At 56.0% G+C, this 24,363-nt stretch overlaps 1 protein-coding gene across 1 annotated transcript in view; it reads right to left on the bottom strand.

The window, feature by feature from the left end:
- Nucleotides 1-1,371: 1,371 nt before the first annotated feature.
- RASA3 (RAS p21 protein activator 3) overlaps nt 1,372-24,363 on the bottom strand; it is a 128,865-nt gene continuing 105,873 nt past the window's right edge. The window contains exons 19-25 of the mRNA XM_026447167.2: nt 23,984-24,076; nt 19,198-19,304; nt 18,344-18,426; nt 15,061-15,269; nt 11,558-11,661; nt 4,619-4,802; nt 1,372-2,947 (exon numbers count right to left, since the gene is read on the bottom strand). Of these exons, the coding sequence (XP_026302952.2) occupies nt 2,872-2,947; nt 4,619-4,802; nt 11,558-11,661; nt 15,061-15,269; nt 18,344-18,426; nt 19,198-19,304; nt 23,984-24,076 (856 nt within the window). The 3' untranslated portion in view covers nt 1,372-2,871. The remainder of the gene's footprint in view (nt 2,948-4,618; nt 4,803-11,557; nt 11,662-15,060; nt 15,270-18,343; nt 18,427-19,197; nt 19,305-23,983; nt 24,077-24,363) is intronic.

Genomic DNA, 24,363 nt, shown 5'->3' with positions numbered 1-24,363 from the left:
ATCACCTCCCACCACACAGATTCCATCACCTCCCACCACACAGACTCAATCACCTCCCACGGGGTCCCGCCCACCACACATGGGAATTATGGGAGCCCCAATTCAAGATGAGATTTGGGTGGGGACACCGTCGAACCATATCGGTGGGAAAGGCAGAGAGGCTTCTGGCCCCTAGACACTCCCACCTCCCACGGCCCGCGGGACCCTCCTGGCTGTTCGGGAGGGGCTCCATTCTCCACGTTCCCCGGGGCCTCGTCCTCCTCGCCCTTCTACTTCCTCCTGGAGGGGCTGACCTTGGCCCTCCTGGGCTGACCCCAGCACAGCTGTGCCAGGGTGTGAAAGGAGCCCCCCGGCTCCCAACACTGCCTGAAGCCCTGCCGGGAAGTGAGGCTCCAGGAGGGCCGGCTGGCCTCCCGGGGAGGATGCTCCCACCTGCAGGGGTTCGTCCACCACCCACAGCCACTCTTGGACCGGGGCAGACCCCACACCTCACCACAGACCGAGGCGGCCGGCCAGGCCGAACCAAGCCTCACCCTTCCCTGGGAGAAAGGCCTGGCTTGGTGTCCCCAAAGCCACACCTCCTCCTTTTTCTTATACCAGAGCTGACTCACAATAAAATTACCAAAAAAGGAATTCAAATGGAGCAAGGAAAGGAACAGAGAAGCGAGGAAATGCATCAGCTATCCCTAGCCATGGAGTCTTCAGCCAGAGTCCCCCTGAACCCTCTCCTGCCTGGAGGTACAGCAGCCACCTGCCTGGAGGGGCAGTCCGTTCTCTCCTCCCAGGGCCTCCAAGTCACCACACCCTCCGCGTTCCTGGAGACGGCAGCCCGTGGTGGTCTGTCTGCCCAGCGCTCCCTGTGTGGACACCATCTCCAGCCGCACCCCACGGCCCCTGGCAGCACTCGACCCTCAGCCCTCAGCACTGTGTGACCCCACACCCTTCCTGAGGGTATCACGGGGCCAGACTCCCACCCGAGGCAACACAGGTGACTGCCACTGTCAGAGCAGCGCCGTCCATCACCAGAGACGTCAAATGTCACCAGCGATGTCACCTGTCATCAGAGCCTGTCATTGGGGTGTCACCAGCGATGTCACCTGTCATCAGAGCCTGTCATTGGGGTGTCACCAGCGATGTCACCTGTCAGAGCAGCGCTGCCTGTCACCAGAGAGGTCACTTGGCATCAGCAATGTGACCTGTCATCAAGGCACTGCCACCTGTCACAGCAGTGTCACCCATCACCAGGGACGTCACTTGGCATCAGCAATGTCATCCTGCTCCCCAGATGCCACCCTCCTCCCTATACCCCCACCAATACCCACATGTGCAATTCCCAGTGGGTACCCCTGGAAAACCAAGCCAGTCCTCAGAAAGAATAAAACATCTGTTTTAATTGGCCAGTAAAATACATTGCAAATCGCTAGTATTTTATAAACAGAAATGTTAAGTTATAAATCCATGGTAAAAATTGCAGCCCCAACAGCTGTGTGTCCAAAAGTCTATTTTTACATTTTCCTCCACTAGTTTTGTGACAACAAAGTTTGTATCTGCCATCGAGATGAAGAGTCTGAACTACAGTATTGTCGTGCTGTGTATTCAAACGGCGCTTCCCACACACCTGCCGTCTGCATCCCGGGAGGACGCCCTGTGGGAAAGGCCTCCTCGGCAGTGTGAGGTCTGGAGGGGTCTGCCTGGACCCCATTTTTAGGATGCTCCCCTCCCCCATAAAACAGCAGCCCCGCCCCTGCCCTGCACAGCATCTGGGGGTTCGCGACGCAGGTGCAACACTGGCCACGGGCCCTGGAGGGACGTCTGCACCCCTGACGCCCCTGTACCTCAAACTCAGAATTTCTTCCCTTCTTTGATTTTCTTGAGGACCTGCAGCTGGCCTTCCTGAGACAGGCTCCATTCCTGTTCCATTTGCCTCCCCGGCAGCCTTCCCTTTCGTGGGTATAGGTTTTGATGTTCTGAATTACTTTGTATCAAAGAGCTAATTAAAAAGGGTCCTTAAAAAACATAAAGAAAAACAGTTTGAAAAATGCACATTTCTATTTTAAAAATCTTCAAACTTCCACAGGGGGTGGCCAATGTTAATTCTGACTTTAAACCCCACTGAACAGCAAAACAATGGGGGCTTCAACTGTGGGCTCAGCAGACACCTGGCGAAGCTGGAGCCCACACTTTTCCCTCCAGGGGACTCTGTGGACAGAACCCGTAACCCCCAAGCACCAAGGACATCCTCAGACTGGGATTTCCGTGTAGTTCTGCACCTCCCAGCCACAAAACTGACCCTTCAGCCAGGAATCAAACGAACCTCAAAAGTGAACAGGGAGGCCGCCTCCCACGCCGCCTGGACAGCAGGCACAGTGGGAGAGTAATGCTCTGAACGTCCCAATGTGATGAAGCCGAAAGCCAAGACGGGGCCAGCAGGCCCCCGGGCACAGAGCCACAGAGCCCAGTGCCACCCGCACCGTGCACGCGAGACAGACGTGCACGTGAGACAGACGCACACACGGCCAGAGGTGCAGGTCACAGCCGACTGGACGGGCCGCGGCTCCCTGAGGCCGGCTGCGGCTAGAGCACAGCCCCCACTTCCTGATCCTTCAGCTGATCCCCAGAACCCCACAAACAAAGAGCCAAAAGCACAGAACCAAAGGACGACACGGTCCACCCGGCCAGGCGGGCTTTCTGAGGGGGGTGTGGTGGCAGCGGCGGCGGTTCTGGGAGAGGAAAGCCCCAGCACCACTTGTCCATGGGCCGGGCGGCTGCGTCTCATGTGCTGGCTCCGTGCTTTTCCTTCTCTTCTCCCTCCCAAAGGCTGCAGCTCTGCACGGGCAGCTCGCTGGCGCCACTGGGCGCGTCCCGCAGGCTCTAAATGGAGTGCGTGGAGGTCTCGGACTGCTGCCGGATGTAGTTCTGGAAGCTCTTGTCTCCGATGGGGTGCTCCCTGAAAAGGGGGACGAGCAGGGAATGAGGCACAGCCCCCGCTGCCTGGCGCTCACCCATGCGCTACGGGAGCTTTTCCTGTTCCTCAATGTGACCACTTGCCCTGCAATCCACACAAAAGACAGAATCGCAGAGGAGCCAAAGGGACCACAGTGCCCTGGAGGCACCCGCGGAGCCTCTGACGTGTGCACAGGGGGCAGGCGTGGAAGTGCACGTGCACATCTCTTCCTGCAGCACGTGCGTCGCACAAATACATGCGCAGACGTGGAACACGTAGACTCCGTGGCTCATGTGCAGGATGCGCACATCTGCACTGCAGAGACTGCTCACGTGTGCGGAGCATGAGCTCCAGGGACACAGGTCTGTCCCCTGTGCTGGGACACTCAGCAGGCGTGGGCACCTCCTCCCACGTGTTGGGTCCACTTCCTCCCACGTGTGTCCACCTCCTCCCATGTGCGCCTCCTCCGTGTGTGCGCCTCCTCCGTGTGTGCGCCTCCTCCCGTGTGTGCGCCTCCTCCGTGTGTGCACCTTCTCCGTGTGTGTGCATCTCGTACCACGTGTGCCTCGTGTGCACCTTCTGCTACAACAAACAACATCATGCTTCACGCATTTTTCAACCTGCTAGCTTTCGGCCATGAGGTCGATGGACCTGATGATATCAACAAGGAACATACTTGGAAGGCAAACGGAGCTGTCTCCCCAGAAGGGTGTCGAGAGGGATCTGATATGACTGATGTCAGAGGTGAAGTCACAGCACTCAGGAGGTGCTGCAGGCTCAGTCCCCTGAGCAACTCGGTCCAAGTCAGAGCCACAGGGACCCGTCACTCTCCTGGAGCCTCACCACTGCCCTTCCCAGACCAGCCCCGCATGGTGGAAGGAAGGAGGGTTAAGAAGGAAGGGAGGGAGGACAGAAGAGAGGAGCGAGCAGGAGGGTGGAAGTGAGGGGGAGGCTGTACAGCTACACAGGGCTCTCGGGCTTACCCACCCCTGAACAAGCCTGTGTGGTGGGTTCTGCCCTGGTGGACCCTGGGTACCCACTGGATGGAGAGAGTGACACAGACACACCTGCTCACTCCAGGCCAAGAGCCAGCCTAGCACTTTACATAGTTTAAGTCCATCTTCCAGCAATTCAGGAGGGTCTTACAACCCTCTGTTCCATGGAGTGAGGGGGAGTGGAGCTTAGCTAAGCACCACGTAGCCTGCAGCCTGTGACTAGGCTGAACGTACTCAACCTCGCCGCACCTGCCTCATGAGACAAGAGTGGGTTTCGTCCAGAGCTGGCCCTACTCCTGGACACCATGGGTGGCCTGGAGAGATGGCAGAGGGTGTGCCACTCAGCCAAGGCAGAACAAGGCCTGGGCCTAGAGACTGCCAGAGCACGTGAGGCCAGCATAGCAGAGAGGCTGGGAGGCAGCAGGCGATGGAGGCACCCCGGACATTGGCTGGGGTCCTGGAGAGCAAAGGCAGCACCTGTTGTGAAGGAGGGACCAGCAGCGCTGGGCCACGTCCACTGACCACCGCCAGGTGCCAGCCAGGTGCAGCTGGGATTCTCCTCACCAGGCGGACACCTGTGCACAGGCGGCCTCACCCCGGAGTTCCCTGCAGCCCCACCCACCGCACCCTCCCGCCCACCATGCTGGCCGTCCAGGGCAGGCATGGGAGCGGCACTCACTGGCTTCCGTATTTCGTCTTCTTGAACTTGTCCCTCTTATACTGGGCGTGCTCCTGCTCCAAAGCCCCGACGCCAGCGATGACCTGCTTCAGTGTCTTGTAAGTCTCCTGGGGGTCGTCAATGACGAACGTCGAATACTCCTCCTGCTCCGGGCCGTCGTACACGGATTTGCTCCCACAGGCCTCTGTGGAGGACGGAGAGGTCAGCGCAGGGCAGGAGCCCAGGGTCCAGCGGCCACCGGCCCCATTTCCACACAGCTGCATCACTGCAGGCCCCACCCACAGCACACGTCCTTCCAACGCAAGCTCCTCTAGAAAGGGCCGCCGCTCGTAAACGCAGACGGACACAGAAACCATTCCCGCGGCAGCCACGGTCCTAACCGGACCACGTCACTGCACTGAAGGCCATTCTGGGGCCTCGCCCCCCGCGGACGGCCATGGAACCCTGAGCCGGGGCAGGGCCCTGCGCCACCTGAGTCCAGAACACCTGAACCAGGCACGTCTCTGCCTCACTGCTCACAGCGCCTGGGCACGCACCCCCAGAGCCAGCACCAATGCCCTGCAGCTGTGCCCATCTCGATGGAATGAATGTGCCCCCAGATCCATGGGTTGAAATCCTAACCCTCAAGGGATGGCGTCCGGAGGTGAGGCCCTCGGGAGGGGACGAGGCGTGACGGTGGAACCCTTGGGCAGGGGACGGGCGCCCCTATAAAAGACGCCGAGGAAGCTGGCTCGCCCCTTCCACACGTGACGACACGATGAGACGCTGGTGGGCTGTAGCCCAGAAGAGGGTCCGCAGCGAAACCAGCGTCACTACACCCTGATCTTGAGCTGCTCAGCCTTCGTGCTGGGAACTGAATTTCTGCTGTCTGTAACCCCCCAGCCGATGGTACAATTTTATTGCAGCCCAAACGACTAAGAACTTGGGACTGAGAAGTAGCTGCTGCTGTAACAAGTACCTTCAAATGTGGACTGGCTTTGGAACCAGGTGCTGGGCGAAGGCTGCAGGGGTTTGGGGGTGCATGCTGGAAGTGGCTTGGCTGGCGTGAATGCCCTTGAAGGGCAAAGCTGAGGGCTCGGGAGAGGAGGAGAGCTGCAGAGAAGGCCTGTCTTAGGGGATGTCTACGTAACCCTGAACAGAATGGTGGCACGAGCATGGGTGGCAAAGGCTGTTCTAACAACCTCTCAGATAGAAAGCACGGCCGTGCTACTGGACAGCGGAGAAAACGCCATCCTCGTGACAAAGTGGACCTGTGTTCACGCCCTCGTGTTCTGGGAGGGTGGAACTTGAGAGTGATGACATCAGACACGTTAACTGAGGAGATTTCTAAGCAAAATGCTGGGGGAGCAGCTTGGGTCCTCCTGATTGCTGAAAGCAAAATGGGAGAAGAGAGATGATTTGAAGGTGGAATTGTTGAGCAAAAAGGAACCAGAACTCAAAGAGTTGGTTAAGTTAAAGGATTTGAGAATTAAAATTCCAGCATCCCCATATCTCAAAAAAATGAGAAAGTGTGTTTGGAACAGACCACTAAGCAAGTGGCCGTGCGGCCGTCTGATAAGGAGACAAGTGTGGGGCTGAGCCATAGACTTGATGAACCATCTCAGCCACAGCTGGGAGCAGAGAAGGAACCGTGCCAGCCGGGGACTGCCAGATGGAACCAGGAGACAAGGAAAACAGGATGAAATGAAGGCAGGCTGCGGTGTCTTAAGCCCTACAAGCCAGGCCATACAGCTATTCAGCCATGAACACGTGCCATTCTTCAAGACGAGGGAAGAAGGACCCTGAAGGGGGCAGGGCCACCAGAGTGCTGCGCTCACCCAGAAGGAGCCCATGGAGCATGGATCAGACGCAAAATTCTCAGCTGGAATATTGATTAAAAAATAAAACTGGCAATAACTAGAAAAAAATCACAGTAAGGAATCTGTAGTTCCTCTTTGTATGATAAGGTTTAAAACAGCGGGTTTAGGGAAAGCTCAGAGCAGCTGTGTGCGTGGACTTCAGCAAAGCACCTGCTACATTTTTACGAATGGCCGCATGATCAAGATGTGAAGTTGTGGAGAAGAAAATGGATCAGCTGGTGGGTTTGTGCTGACTGAGCGTCCAAAACGGATCAGAGGGTGGGTTTGTGCTGACTGAGCATCCATGGCCCCCAAGGACAGATCCAAGTGCTTGTCCAAGCGTGAGCCGGGCCCGGGAAGACACGGCGTCTGCACAGCTGGGACACCAAGCCACGGGGAGGATGGCCTGAGGCGCAACCATCACAGCAGACCCCACTGCAAGGCGCAGCCCCAGGCTCCCTCAGACACAGGACGACAGCACTAAGCTACATTCTGAAGTTGATTACGAGGCCGTGGCCTGTGAAGACTGGCCCTTTATCTGACCAAAGCATAACAAGGTGTCAGTGAAAAGAGCATTTACGTAACAGCTGCGATGAGCCACCGTGCTCCAGGCTGTGTATAAGCCACTCCAACCTTCCCCAAATCTCTAACCAAGGGGATATGCCTGTCCTGTAGATGAAGAAACATGGCCGGGCGCGGTGGCTCAAGCCTGTAATCCCAGCACTTTGGGAGGCCGAGACGGGCGGATCACGAGGTCAGGAGATCGAGACCATCCTGGCTAACCCGGTGAAACCCCGTCTCTACTAAAAATACAAAAACTAGCTGGGCGAGGTGGCGGGCGCCTGTAGTCTCAGCTACTTGGGAGGCTGAGGCAAGAGAATGGCGTAAACCCGGGAGGCGGAGCTTGCAGTGAGCTGAGATCCAGCCACTGCACTCCAGTCCGGGCGACAGAGCGAGACTCTGCCTCAAAAAAAAAAAAAAAGAAAGAAACAAGTGGCTTGTCCCAGGACACAACTTGATCACAGCGACCTGCTGGCCCCCACAGCAGAGCTCTTCCCACTCCTGCCGCCGACTTCCAGACCGTCTGCAAAATCACAGTGGCAAGGCCCAAGGCCACGGCCAGCCCTCTGCACGGGACCCCACCACGCCCTGCCATGGAGCCTCACCTGCAGGACTGGGTGCCACTCTGTCACCAAACTTCAGGACAACATAAAGAACTAGAGTGTGCCCAAGGGAGGTTGGCCAGGGGAGAGGCCACACCACATGTGGGATGGGGAGGGGACAGTGACTATCTGCCTCCCGCACAGGTGCCCTGGCACAGCACTCCTCAGCCCACGGGCCGGCAGAAAGGTCCTGCTGCACTGGGTGGAAAGAATCCCGTGGGCCAAGTGACGGGAAGTCATTAGAACTCTCCGACAACAAACCATCCGCCTCAAGGATGCACTGAGATTCCAGCCGAGGCTTGAACACCACAGAGGAGGGACTCAGTGCCCTGAGGGCTGAGGTCCCTGGACTGAGGCTTCCAACCATGCTGATGTGCTGTGAACCCTCATGGAGGGTATGCGGGACCTGTTTCCATCTGTCCATTGTCCCTCCACCCATCTCTCACCCATCCGTCCATCCACCCATCTCTCACCCATCTGTCAATCTACTCGTCACTCACCCATCCGTCCATCCACCCGTCACTCACCCCTCAGTCCATCCACCCATCACTCACCCCATCCATCCATCCATCCATCACTCACCCATCCGTCCCTCCATCCATCACTCACCCATCCGTCCCTCCATCCATCACTCACCCATCCATCCATCCATCCATCCATCACTCACCCATCCATCCCTCCACCCATCACTCACCCATCCATCCATCCACCCATCACTCACCCATCCGTCCCTCCATCCATCACTCACCCATCCGTCCCTCCATCCATCACTCACCCATCCATCCATCCATCCATCACTCACCCATCCGTCCCTCCACCCATCATTCACCCATCCGTCCATCCACCCGTCACTCACCCCTCAGTCCATCCACCCATCACTCACCCATCTGTCCATCCCCCCATCACTCATCCATTTGTCCATCCACCCATCACTCACCCATTGGTCCCTCCACCCATCACTCACCCATTGGTCCATCCACCCACCTACCCACCCACTCAGCTGCCTGCCCGGCCATGTGTCCAGCACACCCATCCAGGTGCTAGGCACTTCCTCTGTGCCAGGCCCAGGAAGGTCACTGCGTGTGGAAGCTGCGGAGATGGGAGATGGTTGTGACTTTGGTGACACAGGTGATCCCAGGTGACGTGGTTTGGATTTGTGTCCCCACCCAAATCTCAGGTCAGACTGGAAGCCCGAGTGTTGGAGGAGGGGCTGGGGGGAGGTGAGGGGATCATGGGGGTGGACTTCCCCATTGCTGTTCTCCTAACAGTGAGTTCTCACGAGGTCTGGTTGTCTGGACGTGTGTGTCACCTGCCCCCATCATGTAGGAGGTGCCTCCTTCCTTCCTCTTTGCCCTCCCACCATCATCGAAAGTTTCTTGAGGCCTCCCCAACCATGCTTCCCGTACAGCCTGCAGAACTGTGAGTCAATCAATCTCCTTTTCCTTATAAATTACCCAAGCTCAGGTAGCTCTTCATAGCAACGTGAGAACTAATACACCAGGCTACGGGGATGGGGAGGCAGGGAAGTGCCTGGGGGAGGACACTTCCGAGGTAAACAGGGTCTGCCAGACTGATGCACAAGGCTGCTCCCGGCAGAGGAAGGAAGAGCTGGAGCTGTGGTGCGGGGTGCATGGCCTGGTAGGGCCTGAGCAAGGTTGGAGAGTGGTGCATGCAGCAAGCTGACCATGGAAGGCCTGGTCAGCATCTTTCAGAACCTGGGTCTTGTGTGTGATGACCTCACCCTCTCCAAGGCTCCTCGACTCTGGCCTCCGCTGTGTTGGTTCCTGCTACGAGAGGGCTGGGAAGAGGCGAGCTGATGCCTGACCCACTGTCTTGCCCACCCTGAGGCCTTGTGCCATCTGCACAGTATCCAGGGACCTCAGACCCAGGGACAGCACCTGGAGGGACCTCAGACCCAGGGACAGCACCTAGCACACTTGCTGGGGAGAAGACGCTGTGGTGGGTGGTGGCTCACAAGTGTGTACGTGTGTGGTTGTCTGAGAATGTGTGTGCATGCCTGCACATGGGTCTGCACATGTGAGCGTGTTGTGTTCAATTGCACATGTGTGCAGGTATTGTTGCCTTGCTTGTCTGCACACGTATGTACCTGTGTGTTCATTTCATGCATGTATGGCTGGGAACGTGTGTGTACATTGTGTGTACATGGCTATGCATCCATGTGTACACGCCTGTGTGTGTGTGTATGCCTGGAATCACGTACACCCAGGGCATGTGGGGCTGGAGAACAGGCGTGGCCAAGCTCACAGATGGGCAGGTGCACGGACACTCAGGCAGGACTTGTGTTTCCAGGCCAAGGTACACTTGACACTTCTGGGTTAAATCAGGGGAATGAAAAGAAGAAAATCTAACAAGCACAACTCCAGGCACATTCTGCTCCATTTCCGTTCTGAGTGGGACTCAAGGGCCCTGTCACATGATCTCCAAGAGCAGATCTGAGTTCTACCAGACACCAGCATAGAAACAAACGCAGCTGCTTTGCGCCCCCGCCCCCCGCCGTGGGCTCTTCTTGTCTCTGCCTCTCCTGAATTACAGACCTCAAACCACTGTCCCTATGTTGTCTAATTGGGCTTACCTGGATTGCTATTTCAATTCTGTAAAGCAATTCAATGTCACAGAAAATGATACTGCAAATAAACTGGAAACACACGGTGTGCCTGGCACTGTTTCAAATCTATATACAGTATCATTATCTGTGACACTGAATTGCTTTACAGAATCAGATAGCATGTGTGCACACACATGCATGCATGCTCAAACACGTGCCCAAAGACATGCATGCACTTACACACGTGCCCACATGTCCACACATGCACAAATGCACGCACGTTCATGTGTCCACACATTCACACACGCTCATACATGTCGTGTCCACACAGTTGCACATGCTCAAACATGTGTCCCTACATTCCCACACACTCACACACGTCCATTCATGCACTCACACACGTGTCCACACATTCATGCACACTCACATATCCACATATTCATGCACACTCACACATGTCCACATTCATGCACACTTATACGTCGTGTCCACACACTCATGCACACTAACACATGTCCACATACTCATGCACACTCACGTGTCCACATTCATGCATGCTCATGTTGTGTCCACACGTTCACGCATGCTCACACGTGTCCACACGTTCATGCACACTCACATGTCCACATTCACACACGTCCACACATTCACGCACACTCACACATGTCCATATACTAATGCACACTCACACATGTCCACATTCACACATGCTCACACATGTCCACATTCACACATGCTCACACATGTCCACACATTCACGCACTCACACATGTCCACACATTCACACACACTGACACATGTCCACACATTCATGCACACACACGTGTCCACACATTCATGCACTCAAGACACGTGTCCACACATTCATGCATGCTCACACGTCCACATATGCACACTCACGTGTCCACATTCACATATACTCATGTGTCCACACATTCATGCACACTCACACATGTCCACACATTCACAAGCTCATACATGCCAGACACATGCGCACATCTTGTATGCGTCTGCACACATGCATGCACACTCAACATATGTGTCCACACACATGCAGTTGTCCCTCTGGAAAACACAAAGGAATGAAAAAATAGGGTCCTCTAAAGAAATCTGGCAGTACAGAGGTTACAAGTTAAATTCCATCTAAAAATTATCTATAGAACCTGTTATCAAGGTAACTGTCCCCCAAATAGCTGCCTACCCTGCAAAAACCTTTTCGTATCCATCCATCCGTGCTACAAACACAACTACATGTAGCCCACAGTACACGAGAGGCTCAGACCACAGGTTTTCACGCCGCAGCATGCTCCTGTGGCTGGGGCCTTGCCAGGCATCCCCTCGCTGCACGGACTGGTGTGCCGGGCAGACTCACCCTGCATCTTTTCCAGCTTGCTCATGTACGAGTTGAAGAGGGAGTAGATACGCTCTGTCTCACGGTCCCCGTCAATGTCCAGCTGGATGTTGGCTGGGAGGCCGCTGTCCAGACACATCAAGAACAGAAAGATAAAAACACTTATTTAAACGATGCTTTTAATAATGACATTAATTTTTTAAATGTCACTGAAGAAAGAAGATGATAATGTTGGAAGTGAAACTCGAGACAGGATCTCTTTGCCGTCCGTCTGTACACAGCTAGCGTGCTGGCTTGCTGAGCAAGTCTAGTGGTGTCCACAGCAGCACGGACAGCTGTGTCACCAGGCCAGCCGCAAGCCGGAACGAACTGGCAACCTCTGCTTCAGTTACCATCAGCCTATTTGGACACTCGGCAAAAGATCCTCGCTGTTCAATACTTAAAATGTGCTTATTGTTTGTACTAACTGACCTTTCCTGAAATCACACAGTACTGAGTTATGTCTTGTTTAAATCTATTCCTACTCCAGAATCTTCTCAATACGTAAGAAATTTAGGAAGATTAGGTGCCAACATCCCCAGCGTAATACTTGTACATTTTTAGTATCACACAGAACTAAATTCCCAGGAACTATGAACACTCCAGCCCTCATGTGGGTTATTCCTTCAGTCATTTCAAATATGGAAGGAGGCTGTGCGGTTATGTCCCTACTCACTCTATGTCCGCGTCTCCTACGTTCACACCAGCACACATCAGGCTGGAGTGCAGTGGCGCGATCTCAGCTCACTGAAACCTCTGCTTTCCAGGTTTAAGTGATTCTCCTGCCTCAGCCTCCCGAGTAGCTGGGATTATAGGCCCCCGCCACCATGCCGGCTAATTTTTGTATTTCTAGTGGAGATGGGGGTTTCACCATGTTGGCCAGGCTGGTCTCGAACTCCTGACCTCAGGTGATCCACCTGCCTCGACCTACCAAAGTGCTGGGATTACAGGCGTGAGCCACCGAGCCCGGCCTCATGTCTTTTAATAAATCTTACTTGTCTTATTATGAAAAACCTCCAAAGCCGGGTGCGGTGGCTCACGCCTGTAATCCCCGCACTTTTGGGAGGCCGAGGCGGGTGGATCATCTGAAGTCAGGAGCTCAAGACCATCCTGGCCAACATGGTAAGACTCTGTCTCTACTAAAAATATAAAAATTAGCCGAGTGTGGTGGTACACACCTATAAGCCCAGCTACTCGGGAGGCTGAGAAAGGAGAATTGTTTGAACCCGGGAGGTGGAGGTTGCAGTGAGCTGAGATCACACCACTGCACTCCAGCCTGGGCAACAGAGCGAGACTCCATCTAAAAAAAAAAAAAAAAGAAAAGAAAATCTACATTGTACAGAAGCACATCTTTGACAGCTTCAGACACGGGGCTCAGGTGCAACCAACAGGGAGGGCCTGAGAGGAATGCGTGGGGCTAATTATTTTTAGCAAATTCTGCCTTGTGCAGAATGTGTGAAATACGCTCTTTAATTTAGTAAATACTTTTTAAAAGGCAGAAATGCTTCTTATCATAGCTAAAACAATTCTTAAGTCATAAAATTTCTGACGCTTCTGTAATTTTTTCCATACTGATTAGAAATTGTTTTACCAACTTATTTTTGTTTGAAATGTGGTAGCTTTTCCCTTTTCTTCCCAACCTCTCTTGCAAAAAAAGAAGTGGGTTTCTGCCAATGAACTGAACAGGTGAACAGACGTCCAATATTGTATATGTCTTTTGAGCTGAGTAGCTCAGTATTTGGATACTTGGTCATTTGTTTCATTATGTAATTGATAAAATGGTGTCATTTATTCACGTTAGTTCAACCACATATTTATACTGTCTGGTGATGGGCGGTTATACTTCCGTGTGAGAAATAACTTGTCAGTCTTCAACAGTTCGTAAAAACTTAGTGGTGAGAGCTTAAACATCTAAATAAATAATGAAATGCATTTATCATCAAAAAAAAAAAGCAAAGAAGAAGATGAAGTGACTGACATTAAAACACGTTCCTGGCCAGTCAGGGGGTTCATGTCGGTAACCCCAGCACTCTGGGAGGCCGAGACAGAAGGATCGCTTGAGCCCAGAGGTTTGAGACAAGACCACCCTGGGCAACACGGGGAGACCCTTACAGTGAGATCTGGACAACATAGTGAGACCCCGTCCCTACAAAAAACAAAATTTAGTGAGCTGGGCGTGGTGGCGCCTGCCTGTAGTCCCAGCTACTCGGAAGGTGATGTGGGAGGATTGCTTGAGCCCAGAAGTTTGAGACCAGTCTGGGCAATGTGGTGAAACCTCGTTTCTACAAAAAACCCTAAAACAATTAGCCTGGAGTGGTGGAGCACAGCTGTAGTCCCAGGTACCTGGGAGGCTGAGGTGGGAGGATGGCTTGAGCCTGGGAGGTGGAGGCCTGAGACTGCACCACTGCACTCCAGCCTGGGCGACAGAACGAGATCCCGTCTCAAAAACATAAAACTAAAAAAGCATCCCCAAGCTGGGAGAGCTGAGGCCGGCTGTGGGTGTGTGGGACAGGGGAGGCTCCCGAGCTGTCCGGTGTCGGCGGCTGGAGACTCTTGGGACCCACAGACCTGCCAAGGCAGCGAGCAAATTCGGCAGACGTTTTCTCATGGAGAGAAATGGCCTGGAAGGAAGCCTCCTGGGGCTCTGTCCCCTGCAGGGTCGGCTGCAGCTGGGGATGGGCCAGGTTTCCTCTCCTCCCCAGGCTGCAATGCTTGCCGCTCTTCCGGGATTCGAGGATACAGGAGAGTGCTGGCCTCTCCTGGGGTTCCTGGGGCGGTGGCCACGCATGCCTGGGCGGCAGCCAGACCTTCCTCCTGAGCTTCAGCCTCTGTGTCCACGAAGCAGGATCTAAGGTCCCGCCTCGGAGGCTGTGGGAGGATTGAACAGTGGCCCAGTGTGGAGCACAGCTCATCCCCTGCAGGGCCCTTACGTGAGGCCATGATGTGGCCAGGACAACAGTGAGGTGCATCTCACGGAGCATAACCGGGGACGCCGGGCACCCCGGCCTCCTTCTAGGACCGGCAGACAAGACCCTAGTCTCTGTGGAACTGCTGGAGGCCCAGCTGACGAGGGGCCCAGCTGACGAGCGCCCGGGAAGACAATGGGCTGCTGCGTCACATGGAATCAAGGTGGGTGTCCTGGGCCAGATGAAGCTTTCAGGGCGGGGCTTACTCCCATGCTCCTCTCAGAGAAGCAGGATGGCCGTGGCCTGGGGGCCCCCCTTCACCCTGACCTCCCACTCCCCCAGGGCAGGGCCTCAGGAGGACCCTCGAAGGCCTGTAGCACCCTCGAGTCTGCACAGAGCCTTCGAGAGACTGGGCCCAGATACCCCCTCGGGTGGGAGGCTCCTGGGACGAGGCGAGTGCAGCCTCGTTTATTTGCGGCTTACAGGCAGACATGCGCCGTCCACGGGTCCCTCCCTACTTGGCCCCTTGGCCACACTTCCTGCACAGTGCACACGCCGGGCGCCGAGGCACAGACCTACCCGGTGCAGGGCGAGCAGCCTGGAGCCGAGTCCGAGGGCGCCCTACAGCACAGCCAGTGGCCGCTCAGGTAGGCGGAAGGGTGGTAGACAGTGAGGCGCTTCTGGTTGCACTGGCTCACTTTGGTGAGAATGTCGATCCAGTCCTTGGCCTCCACGCAGTTGTTGGCCTGGATGTACAGCGCACGCTCTGGCTGGATGACCTGGAACATCTGAGGACGCAGGTGGGCTCAGGACGGTGCACACGAGGCCTCGTGGACGAGCGCGTGCAAGTGTCTGCCAGGCACCTGGCCGTCCTCGCTGGAGCCGTAAGAGGGGACGCTGAGGGTGCTCAGGCCCAGGCGTCCTGGAGCTCTAAGCCCCAGACGAGGCCAAGGCTGGGGGTTGTGCGGAGCTCTCTGCCACCCTTAAACCTGACAGCTAGGGCCGTGGGGAACGGAGGTGAGAACTGGTGTGGCTGGAGATGTGGCTGGGTGGCCAGGAACGGCTTGACCAAGGTGCTTTATGTGCTGGAGCCTTGGAGGTCTCCACTCAAAAGGCAGAAGAGGGGCCCTGTGGCCTCCCGCAGCCGACCGCAGGCGTCCCATCCACGGGGAGCTCCTGCGGCGTCAGCCCAGGTGGCCCGACCTGCTCAGCTCCTCTCCCACCTGACCAGCCCAGGGTGCTTCCTCCTCCTCCCAGCTGGGGTTAGGGGGCTGCTTTCTCTTGAAGCGTCTCCGGGCAGCAACAACCTTTGCCATTTACTACTCATTCAACACACATGACCAAGCACCAGCACTCTCCTAGGTCCCGGAGACAAAGCCTGGCCTAGAGTTTCTGCTGAACCTGCAGCCACCAAGAAAGACTAACAAGGGCAGGTGTCAGCAGGGGCGGGAGTGAGTAGTGCTGGTGCTGCGGTCGGGGCTGACTCAGTTAGTGAAGCAGGGGGTGGGGGCAAAGGGTGTTAAAGGCAGAAGAAATGGGAGGCAAAAAGGTCCTGGGGCAGGTGAGACGGGGGTCCTGTGATTGGAGGGATGGGGTCCTGGGGCAAGGGGGACAGGGGTCCTGTGATTGGAGGAACAGGGGTCCTGGGGCAGGAGTGACAGAGGTCCTAGGATTAGAGGGACGGGGGCCCTGGGGCAGGGGGGACAGGGATCCTAGGATTGGAGGTCAGAAGCTCGCAGAAGGAGCCGCTCTGCTGCACACAGAAGACAGGTTTTCTGAGTAGGAGGCCGACTGGAGGCTGGGAGGCCTCTTATGTGGGACTTGCCCTTGAGTCAGGAGCCAGGCGGACGGTGGCCTCTCTAGCGGACAGGCCTTCTGCGCTGGTCTGGGGAGGATTTGGGCTCCAAGTTTCTGGTGAACAGCTGAGGTCTGATTTACAGAGGCCAGGAGCCACCTGCCTTGAACCTGGCACACGTGTGCAGCTCTTGGACTGGACAGCCCCATGCATGGCTGTGATCCCCACGGAGGGCATCCTGGCCATCACCCCAGGCTTGGCCCTGCCTCCAGGAGCAGCCTTCAGAAAGGCTTCCCCAGCTGGTGAGTGTCTGGCCTGGCAGTGGCCCCAGGGGAACTGGGCTCTGAGGAAGTCAGAGGGAAAGAACAGCTGGGAACAGGCGGCTGAAACTAGGGAATTATTGGGAATCTATGTGAAGGCTGGAGGTGCTTCCAGGACATTTCCACATGCTTCCTCCGAGGGATGGTCTCAGGGCCGGGTCCTGGCCATCCCCTCAGTCACAGGCATTGAGCCCACGCCCTCCTCTTCCCACTGCCCCCTCCTCTTCCCAACCCTCCTCTTCAAATTACTCTACAAACTTAGGCCTTTTGCAGGATCTGTCTGGACTGCCTGTGAATAACACGCTAGCAGAATCCCACCCACGGTAAGGAACGTGCATTGACTTTGGCACGAGGCCCAGGGACTGTGCCTTCCCTGCAACTGTTCTCTGGCCCTGATGCTGCAGTCGGGGCACAGAAAGCTTGTCCCAGCCAGCACGTGTCAGGGTACAGGGTCAGCCTCAGGATGGCACAGACGGCGGGGGCACTGAGTCACCGGGGAGAACGTGGCCAGCGGCCGACTCTGGGAGTCACCGGGGAGAACGTGGCCAGCGGCTGACTCTGGGAGGCCACCACACAATGGCGACGTGACGGACACCTCTAGGGTATTCCTGCCAAAAATGCATCATCAGAACCTGCCACATTGGCACATCGACAAGCCCACAGGGAGGGACGTCCACAAAACCGAAGGCCTGCAAGCCTCAAAAATGCCAAGGCCATGACACACAAAGAAAGGTCGGGAGTGTCCAGTCGGCCAGACTGAGGGGCAGCAGAATGCAGTGTGGACTAGATCCGGAGGGGAAGAAACCACAGCCGGAGGAACCGGACCAGACGGCGGCAAACGCAAACGTGGCTGCGCTGGTGACGCACGATGGGCGGCTGCTGTGGTTTCGGGGTCTGCACTGTGGGAAACACTCAGAAGCATTGATACCATTCAGCAAAGCACGGGCAGGGCTGGGCGCGGTGGCTCACGCCTGTAATCTCAGCACCTTGGGAGGCCAGGACGGGCGGATCACGAGGCCAGGAGATCAAGACCATTCTGGCTAACACGGTGAAACCCCATCTCTACTAAAAATATAAAAAATTAGCCGGGCGTAGTGGCAGGCGCCTGTAGTCCCAGCTACTTGGGAGGCTGAGGCAGGAGAATGGTGTGAACCCGGGAGGCGGAGCTTGCAGTGAGCCGAGATTGTGCCACTGCACTCCAGCCTGGGTGAAAGAGCGAGGCTCCGTCTCAAAAAAAAAAAAAAAAAAGAAAAGCATGGGCAGGACCCGTGGAGGGAGAAGGAATGAATGCGACTGGGGAATGAGGCCACATGTGGGTCTGGGTCAAGCGTGTGGAAAGTACTTGTTCTACTCATGCAACTTCTATAAACTCAAAATTATATCGAAATAAAAAAGCTTCCAAAAGAAATTCCAGACGGTCCCAAGCCTGCTTCTGGGATGTCTTGGACGAGGGCACCTTGACCTTGGGGACCCTGCGGGGGCGTCCCCTGGAGCAGCTCAGGCCCCACCTTCTGGCAGGTTCCACCCCACCCTGGTGACCCCGGACACGGAGAGTGTGGCTGCTTTGATGCGAGGTTCCGGCACAAACTCTCCAGCACCTGGTGAGCACCCCCAGGAACACGGAGACTGAGAAGCCTGGAGTGCACAGGGTGGGGAAGGGTGAGCTCTGGACCAGACACGGGAAGAGAGCAGAGAAAACCTGGCCAGGCCTCAACCCAAAAGACAGGCTTGGGGGCACCACACTCACGTTTTTCATTTTGAAAGACTCCTCCTCCAGCTTCTCCACTGCCAGGATGTTCTCGATGGGAATGCTGTAGAGAGGCTGGTCCCCTGCGGCAGGGAGGGGCTGTTGGCAGGTGCGGCCCCTGCTGTCCCGACTGGGGTATGGATGGGGCTGAGGGGTCTCTGCCGGGGGGGTCTCTGCCGGGGGGGGTCTCTGCTGGGGGGGGGCTCTGCCGGGGGTCTCTGCCGGCGGGGGGATCTCAGCTCAGGGGGTCTCTGCTGGGGTGCCCTGAGCACGAGGAGGTGCCCCACGTTCCGCTCCCTGGGCATGATGGCTGAATCACTGACAGGCTGCAGGTGCGGAGGCTGAGGGGGCCTGGGACCCACCCGGCTCTGCCACGCGCCCAGGCTGGGCCCAATCCTTGCATCCTCACCGCTGCCGTGGCCTCAGGCTCTGTCCCCAGAACATGTGGCTCGCTATTTCCTAACCCAGATCTGAGCCAGCAGATCTGACAGCGGGGGGCAGGAGGTGGTGGGAAGCCTCATCTACCTCCGGGGAGCAGCACCCTGGCCGTGACGAGGCGACCAGAGGAGGGAGGGACGTGGACGGAAGAGCACCTTACTGATGCGGTCAGCTCTGCGTTTACTGGTTCTCTGGGGAAGCAGGTTTCCCTTGCTTTCCAGCAGCAGGTCTGAAAGACCCCTTCATGGATCTTTGAAGGCAGAGCCGCACGCAGAGGGCTCCGGGTCACCGCGACCCCAGGCTCTGCCGGCAACACCAAATCCTTCCTCCCCTCAGTTCTCCCCCCGAAAAGCAGACTCAGTCCCAGGGCCCCGCACGCTCCGGCGGGAGCCCAGGAACGCGGCCTTGCTCCTTACCTTTGCTTTTGTGGTAGGTAAATTCATGGTTGGTCAAGCGAAACCATCTCTTCTTAAAATTCTTCATCCCAAAGCGCTTCCGTCCTTGCGCCCTCTTGATCATGAGCCTGTGTGAAGAGCACAGGGCCGGGATCGGAGCCTCAGCCGCCGCCCTGCACAGGCGCAAAGCCACACCCCCAGTGTTCTGCAGTCTGAGACCTGAGTCAGGCGGTGGATTTTCAGGTATCTTATCATTTTACTCCGAGTGATAAGATTAAAATTGGAAGGCAATGCCTCTCCTTTGAAAAGTTGAGCACTGACTGCTTTGAGTCACCAGTTGGTGATGGCACTAGGTTTCAGGAGATCTCCAACCCTCCCGCCTCCCACACTGAACTTTCAACAGCGGTGCCGCCGGAAACGCCAACGTGATGCTCCCACGGAGGACCTGAGGCCGCGGGCTCGGGGTCAGGGGTCAGGGCGGGCAGCGGGCTCAGCGTGGGGCGGGCAGAGGACGCCCACAAAACCTGCACCTATGGTGTGCGGAAGCCATGCCCCGGTGCCTCTGCCAGACCAAACCTGCACCCCTCAGGGCCAGCCCTGCTGTGGCAGAAGGCGCCACTGGGCCACGTCCTCAGGAGATGTGGGGAACTGGAGACAGGACGGCCACTGAGGCTCCTGGAATGCGAGGATGACCTTAGGCCTGGCCCCAGGCAGGGTCCTCCAACGCCCTCCTGGCAGCCCAGGGCCCTCCGAGGCTTGGCCTTCATCGCCGGGCGGGGTCCCTGACCAGAACCGGTGGCCGAGCTGGAGGAGAAGAAAGTGGCCGGACAGAGTGACTGGAGGACAGAGGTGGAAGCTGAGGAGGAGGAGCCAAACTGGAGAGACAGGACGGGGAGGTGGGCGGGGGAGACGCACAAACACTCAGAAATCAGAATGAGGGGCTTTGGGCAACCGCACAGCCAGATGTGGCCAGAGAGCTGTGGATGCACACGGGAGGGTGCGGAAGCCGCTGGGAGCCGCCGGGACAGCGCAGTTCACAACCAGCGGATGCAGAACGCCGTTCATTCCAGGGATTCGCAGACAGGAAGTCAGCCCCGGAGGCTGTGGAGGACCAGCGGACACAGCCGGACATGCAGGGCGGAGCCCACACAGACGGGCTGGGGGGACCAGGAGCTCCACGGGGTGCCAGCCTCCTTGAGGGCAAGAGGACGCCTCTGACAAGACTCTGGACCATGCGGCAGTTAGATTTGAGTAGTAGTCTTGTTATAAATGTGTTTGGCTTTAGGATTTTTTTAAGAACCCCAACTTTCTGAGGGCCTTCAGTGGATGAGGCTCCATGTGAATTTTATATGCAGGTTTCCAGGTCGAGGCAGCACCAGGTGGAGAGAAGCCAGTGGCTCCTCACTGCACAGTTCTGGTCTGGGCGCCTGGCTCTCCAGGAGTCAGTTTTCTAACCAGGACCATTGTGTGTGGGACGGGGAGGCAGGAGCCACAGCTGAGCCGGAAGCCTCAGGCTGAAAGCAACTCAGCCCCGCACAGCCATGGCCAACTCAACTCAGCAAACACAGGCTGCACTGCAGAGGCCCCGTCCCCGGTCCTGTGTCCCAGTAGGTGAGGACACACAGCCCCAAGAGACAACAGAGGTGTGGGAGCACAGAGTGAGCCCTCAGGAACCAAGGTCATCACCACCTCCACACATGGACGAACATGGCCAGACACACCTGCCACCAAGGGCTGGGACAGCAGAACCGAGGCCTCAGGACGGCCCACGCTTGCACAACCAAGGGAGGCCCTGGGTTTGAGGACGTGACAGAGCTGCGGTGCCGGAGCAGAGGCTGATCCAGGGGCTGGAAACTCGAGGGTCCTGATGGACCCAAACCTTGGCCTGAGTCTCAGGTGGTGCAGCTGCTGGAAGGAGCTGGTGGAGCCTCAGCTGCGTCCAGGGTACCTGGGAGGTGCTTGTCCTTGAACCTGTATCTACAGCAGCTTCTTAGCATCAGGCACACAAGCCCTGAGTGTCCTGTGTTGCTTTACGGATTATAGGATGAATATTTGTTGCTTTGAAAGTTGTGAATTTATGAAATGTAGAAAGTAAAAATTTCCTCCTCAAAGTTTCTTGTTAAAGAATAAATCCGGTGGCTCAAGCCTGTAATCCCAGCACTTTGGGAGGCCGAGACGGGCGGATCACGAGGTCAGGAGATCGAGACCATCCTGGCGAACACGGTGAAACCCCGTCTCTACTAAAAAATACAAAAAACTAGCCGGGCGAGGTGGCGGGCGCCTGTAGTCCCAGCTACTCCGGAGGCTGAGGCAGGAGAATGGCGGGAACCCGGGAGGCGGAGCTTGCAGTGAGCTGAGATCCGGCCACTGCACTCCAGCCCCGGCAACAGAGCGAGACTCTGTCTCAAAAAAAAAAAAAAAAAGAATAAATCATGTTAGAAATAATAGTTTCTTTTAAAGCTAACTTCCTTCAAGTCTCCTTGCTTTGTGCTAATAACTCTTTGTTAATTAAGCTCTATCCTATGTAGCTGTTGGACATGCCCACAGGCTCGTAATACAGTCTGTGTCCTTGTACCCTAACAAGATGTTTGTGTTAGACGTACTAATAGACATGTCCCAGCTCACAGCCTATGCCCCTTCCTTATTTAAAAATATTATTATTTTTCTACCTATTTAAAGAAGTTTTAAATTATTAGCCAGTCAGGTTGTAATTTAGATTGTGAGGTCTGGCTCCAGCCAGTGGAGACAGGACACACAAGAGGACCTCATGCGTAAGGAATCAATATTCTGGCATCTCTTTATTCTGTGTGAGCCCTCGCCATTATTCCATCTGCGCGGGACACCCTTTCTGCAGAAAGTAAAAATTGCCTCGCTAAAAGAAGTTTTTGTCTAAATGCTAATTTTCCCTTACGACACCGAAGAACAAACATTTTGCATTTCTAACATGAAATGTGTGTATTACAAATGCTATTGGTTAATATATGATTAAGTTAAATGAAGGTGATTTTAAGAAAAATAGCAACATAAGTAATGCTGCCACTGGGGTATGGTCCACCAGTGACCCAGGGATGTTCCAGGTGTGAGCAGATGGCTCTAACAGAGTATCCACAAAAATAGACAAATGGGACTTAATTAAACTAAACAGCTTCTGCACAGCAAAATAAATAACCAACAACGCAAACAGACAACCTGCAGAATGGGAAGGTATTTGCAAACTACAGATCCAACAGGGGACCAATAGCCACAATTCAGAAGGAACTCATACAGCTTACCAATAAATAAATAAATAACCCATTTAAAAGTGGCCAAAGGACAGAAATAGACATTTTTCAGAAAAAGACAAATGGCTAACAAGCACATGATATAAAACCTGAGGAATGAGAATCAGAGCCGCCTGACCCCTACTCCACGCCAGGCAGAACAGAGCCTCCTGCAACCCCAGCTCACAGCAGATGGAGCCACCTGATCCCAGCCCATGTCAGGCAGAACAGAGCTGCCTGTGGCCCCAGCTCATGCCAGGCAGAATGGAACCACCTGACCCCAGCTCACGCCAGGCAGAACGGAGCCACCTGACGCCAGCTCATGCCAGGCAGAACGGAGCCGCCTGTGGCCCCAGCTCACGCCAGGCAGAACGGAGCCACTCGACCCCAGCTCATGCCAGGCAGAACGGAGCCACTCGACCCCAGCTCACGCCAGGCAGAATGGCTGTGATCAAATAAAATGCTGAAGAACGACAGACGCTGTCAGGGCTGTGGAGGATGAGAGCGTCTGCACGCTGTGGGGAATGGAAATTAGCGCTTAAGGAAACCCACGGAGATTTCTCAAAGAGCTAAAAGCAGAGCCGCCATTCGATCCAGCAATCCCACACAAAGGAGGAGCAATTACCAAAAAGACACGTGCACGCGTGCGTTTCCCACTGAACCACTCACAATAGCAGACACGGAATCCACGTGTCCACCAACGGGCGACAAAATGTGGCATAAATACACCACGACATGCTACTCTGCTGTCAAGAAGAAGGAGATCGTATGTTTTCCAGCAACATGAATGCAGCTAGAGGTTGTTATCTTAAGGGAGATGACTCAGAAACGAAAAGCCAAACGCCCCTTGTTCTCACTGGTAGGTGGGAGTAAACACGGCAGGGCGGGGTGCTCTGGGACACACACTGAGGCCTCGGAAGGGTGGGAGGCGGGAGCGGGAGAGGAACGAGAAATTACTTAGTGGGCACAAAGTGTCCGTTCAGGTGACGGTGACACTCGAAGCCCCGTCCAATACAACTGCATTTGTGCCCCTAACGTGTGCAAACACACAAAAATACAGGTGCATGGGCCACACCAAGCAGCGCAAAGCCCCAACCGGGAGCGGGAGCCAGGGCACAGGACAGGGTTGGTGGAAATGGGCAAATGTGTCAACATCTATGTAAGGAAGGGTGATGGGCTCTGACGCTCCAGGGTCCACTGGGTGGAGGTCGAGGGGGGATGGGCCTGCGCCAGACACATGGGGTGGCCGTGGAGCACAGACGACCCCGTCCAAGGTCAGCGAGAAGGCGGTGGAGGGGTCCCAGGCTGAAGGCACAGGGGCCAGGCTCCCAGGGCCGTCCCTCCTTACCCTGGTTCCCCTGGAGGGAAGGCCGGCCCCAAGTGTGGGTGTGGACGAGGCGGCCAGTGGTACAGAAATTGCAAGGCTGCTGGCCAGCAAGGGAGGAGGCTGCCCCCGACTAGGGAACCTTCTGGAATGTGCTGGGTGCTCAGGGGACTGGGGGCCCCCATCCCTTTCTCCCCTCCTGCCCTGCCAGACACCACCTTACCCTTCTTTAAGCAGGATGGGCTGCTCGACACTCTTGGGATCTCTTCTCCCCGAGGACGAAATCAGATCCAAGAACTGAAACAGGAAGAAATCGGGTCACGGGGAGGAAGCCACACATGCGACGCGCACGGCTCTCGTGACAACAGCGTCGGCGGCGACTGCCTCCTTCTGTTGCCAGTGGAGACAGAATTTGGGGAAGTCCTTCCCTGAGGCTGAAGGGCCTCTGCCCCCCACTGTGCCACCCCGGCCCTGGCTCTGCCCCCCACTGTGCCACCCCGGCCCCAGCTCTGCCCCCCATGGTGCCACCCCAGAGCCCGGCTCTGCCCCCCATGGTGCCAACCCAGAGCCCGGCTCTGCCCACCACGTTGCCACCCCAGAGCC

This window comes from Piliocolobus tephrosceles, chromosome X (assembly GCF_002776525.5).
Source record: "Piliocolobus tephrosceles isolate RC106 chromosome X, ASM277652v3, whole genome shotgun sequence".
Classification (NCBI taxonomy): Eukaryota; Metazoa; Chordata; class Mammalia; order Primates; family Cercopithecidae; genus Piliocolobus; species Piliocolobus tephrosceles.
This window is presented reverse-complemented; position numbering and strand designations above follow the sequence as displayed.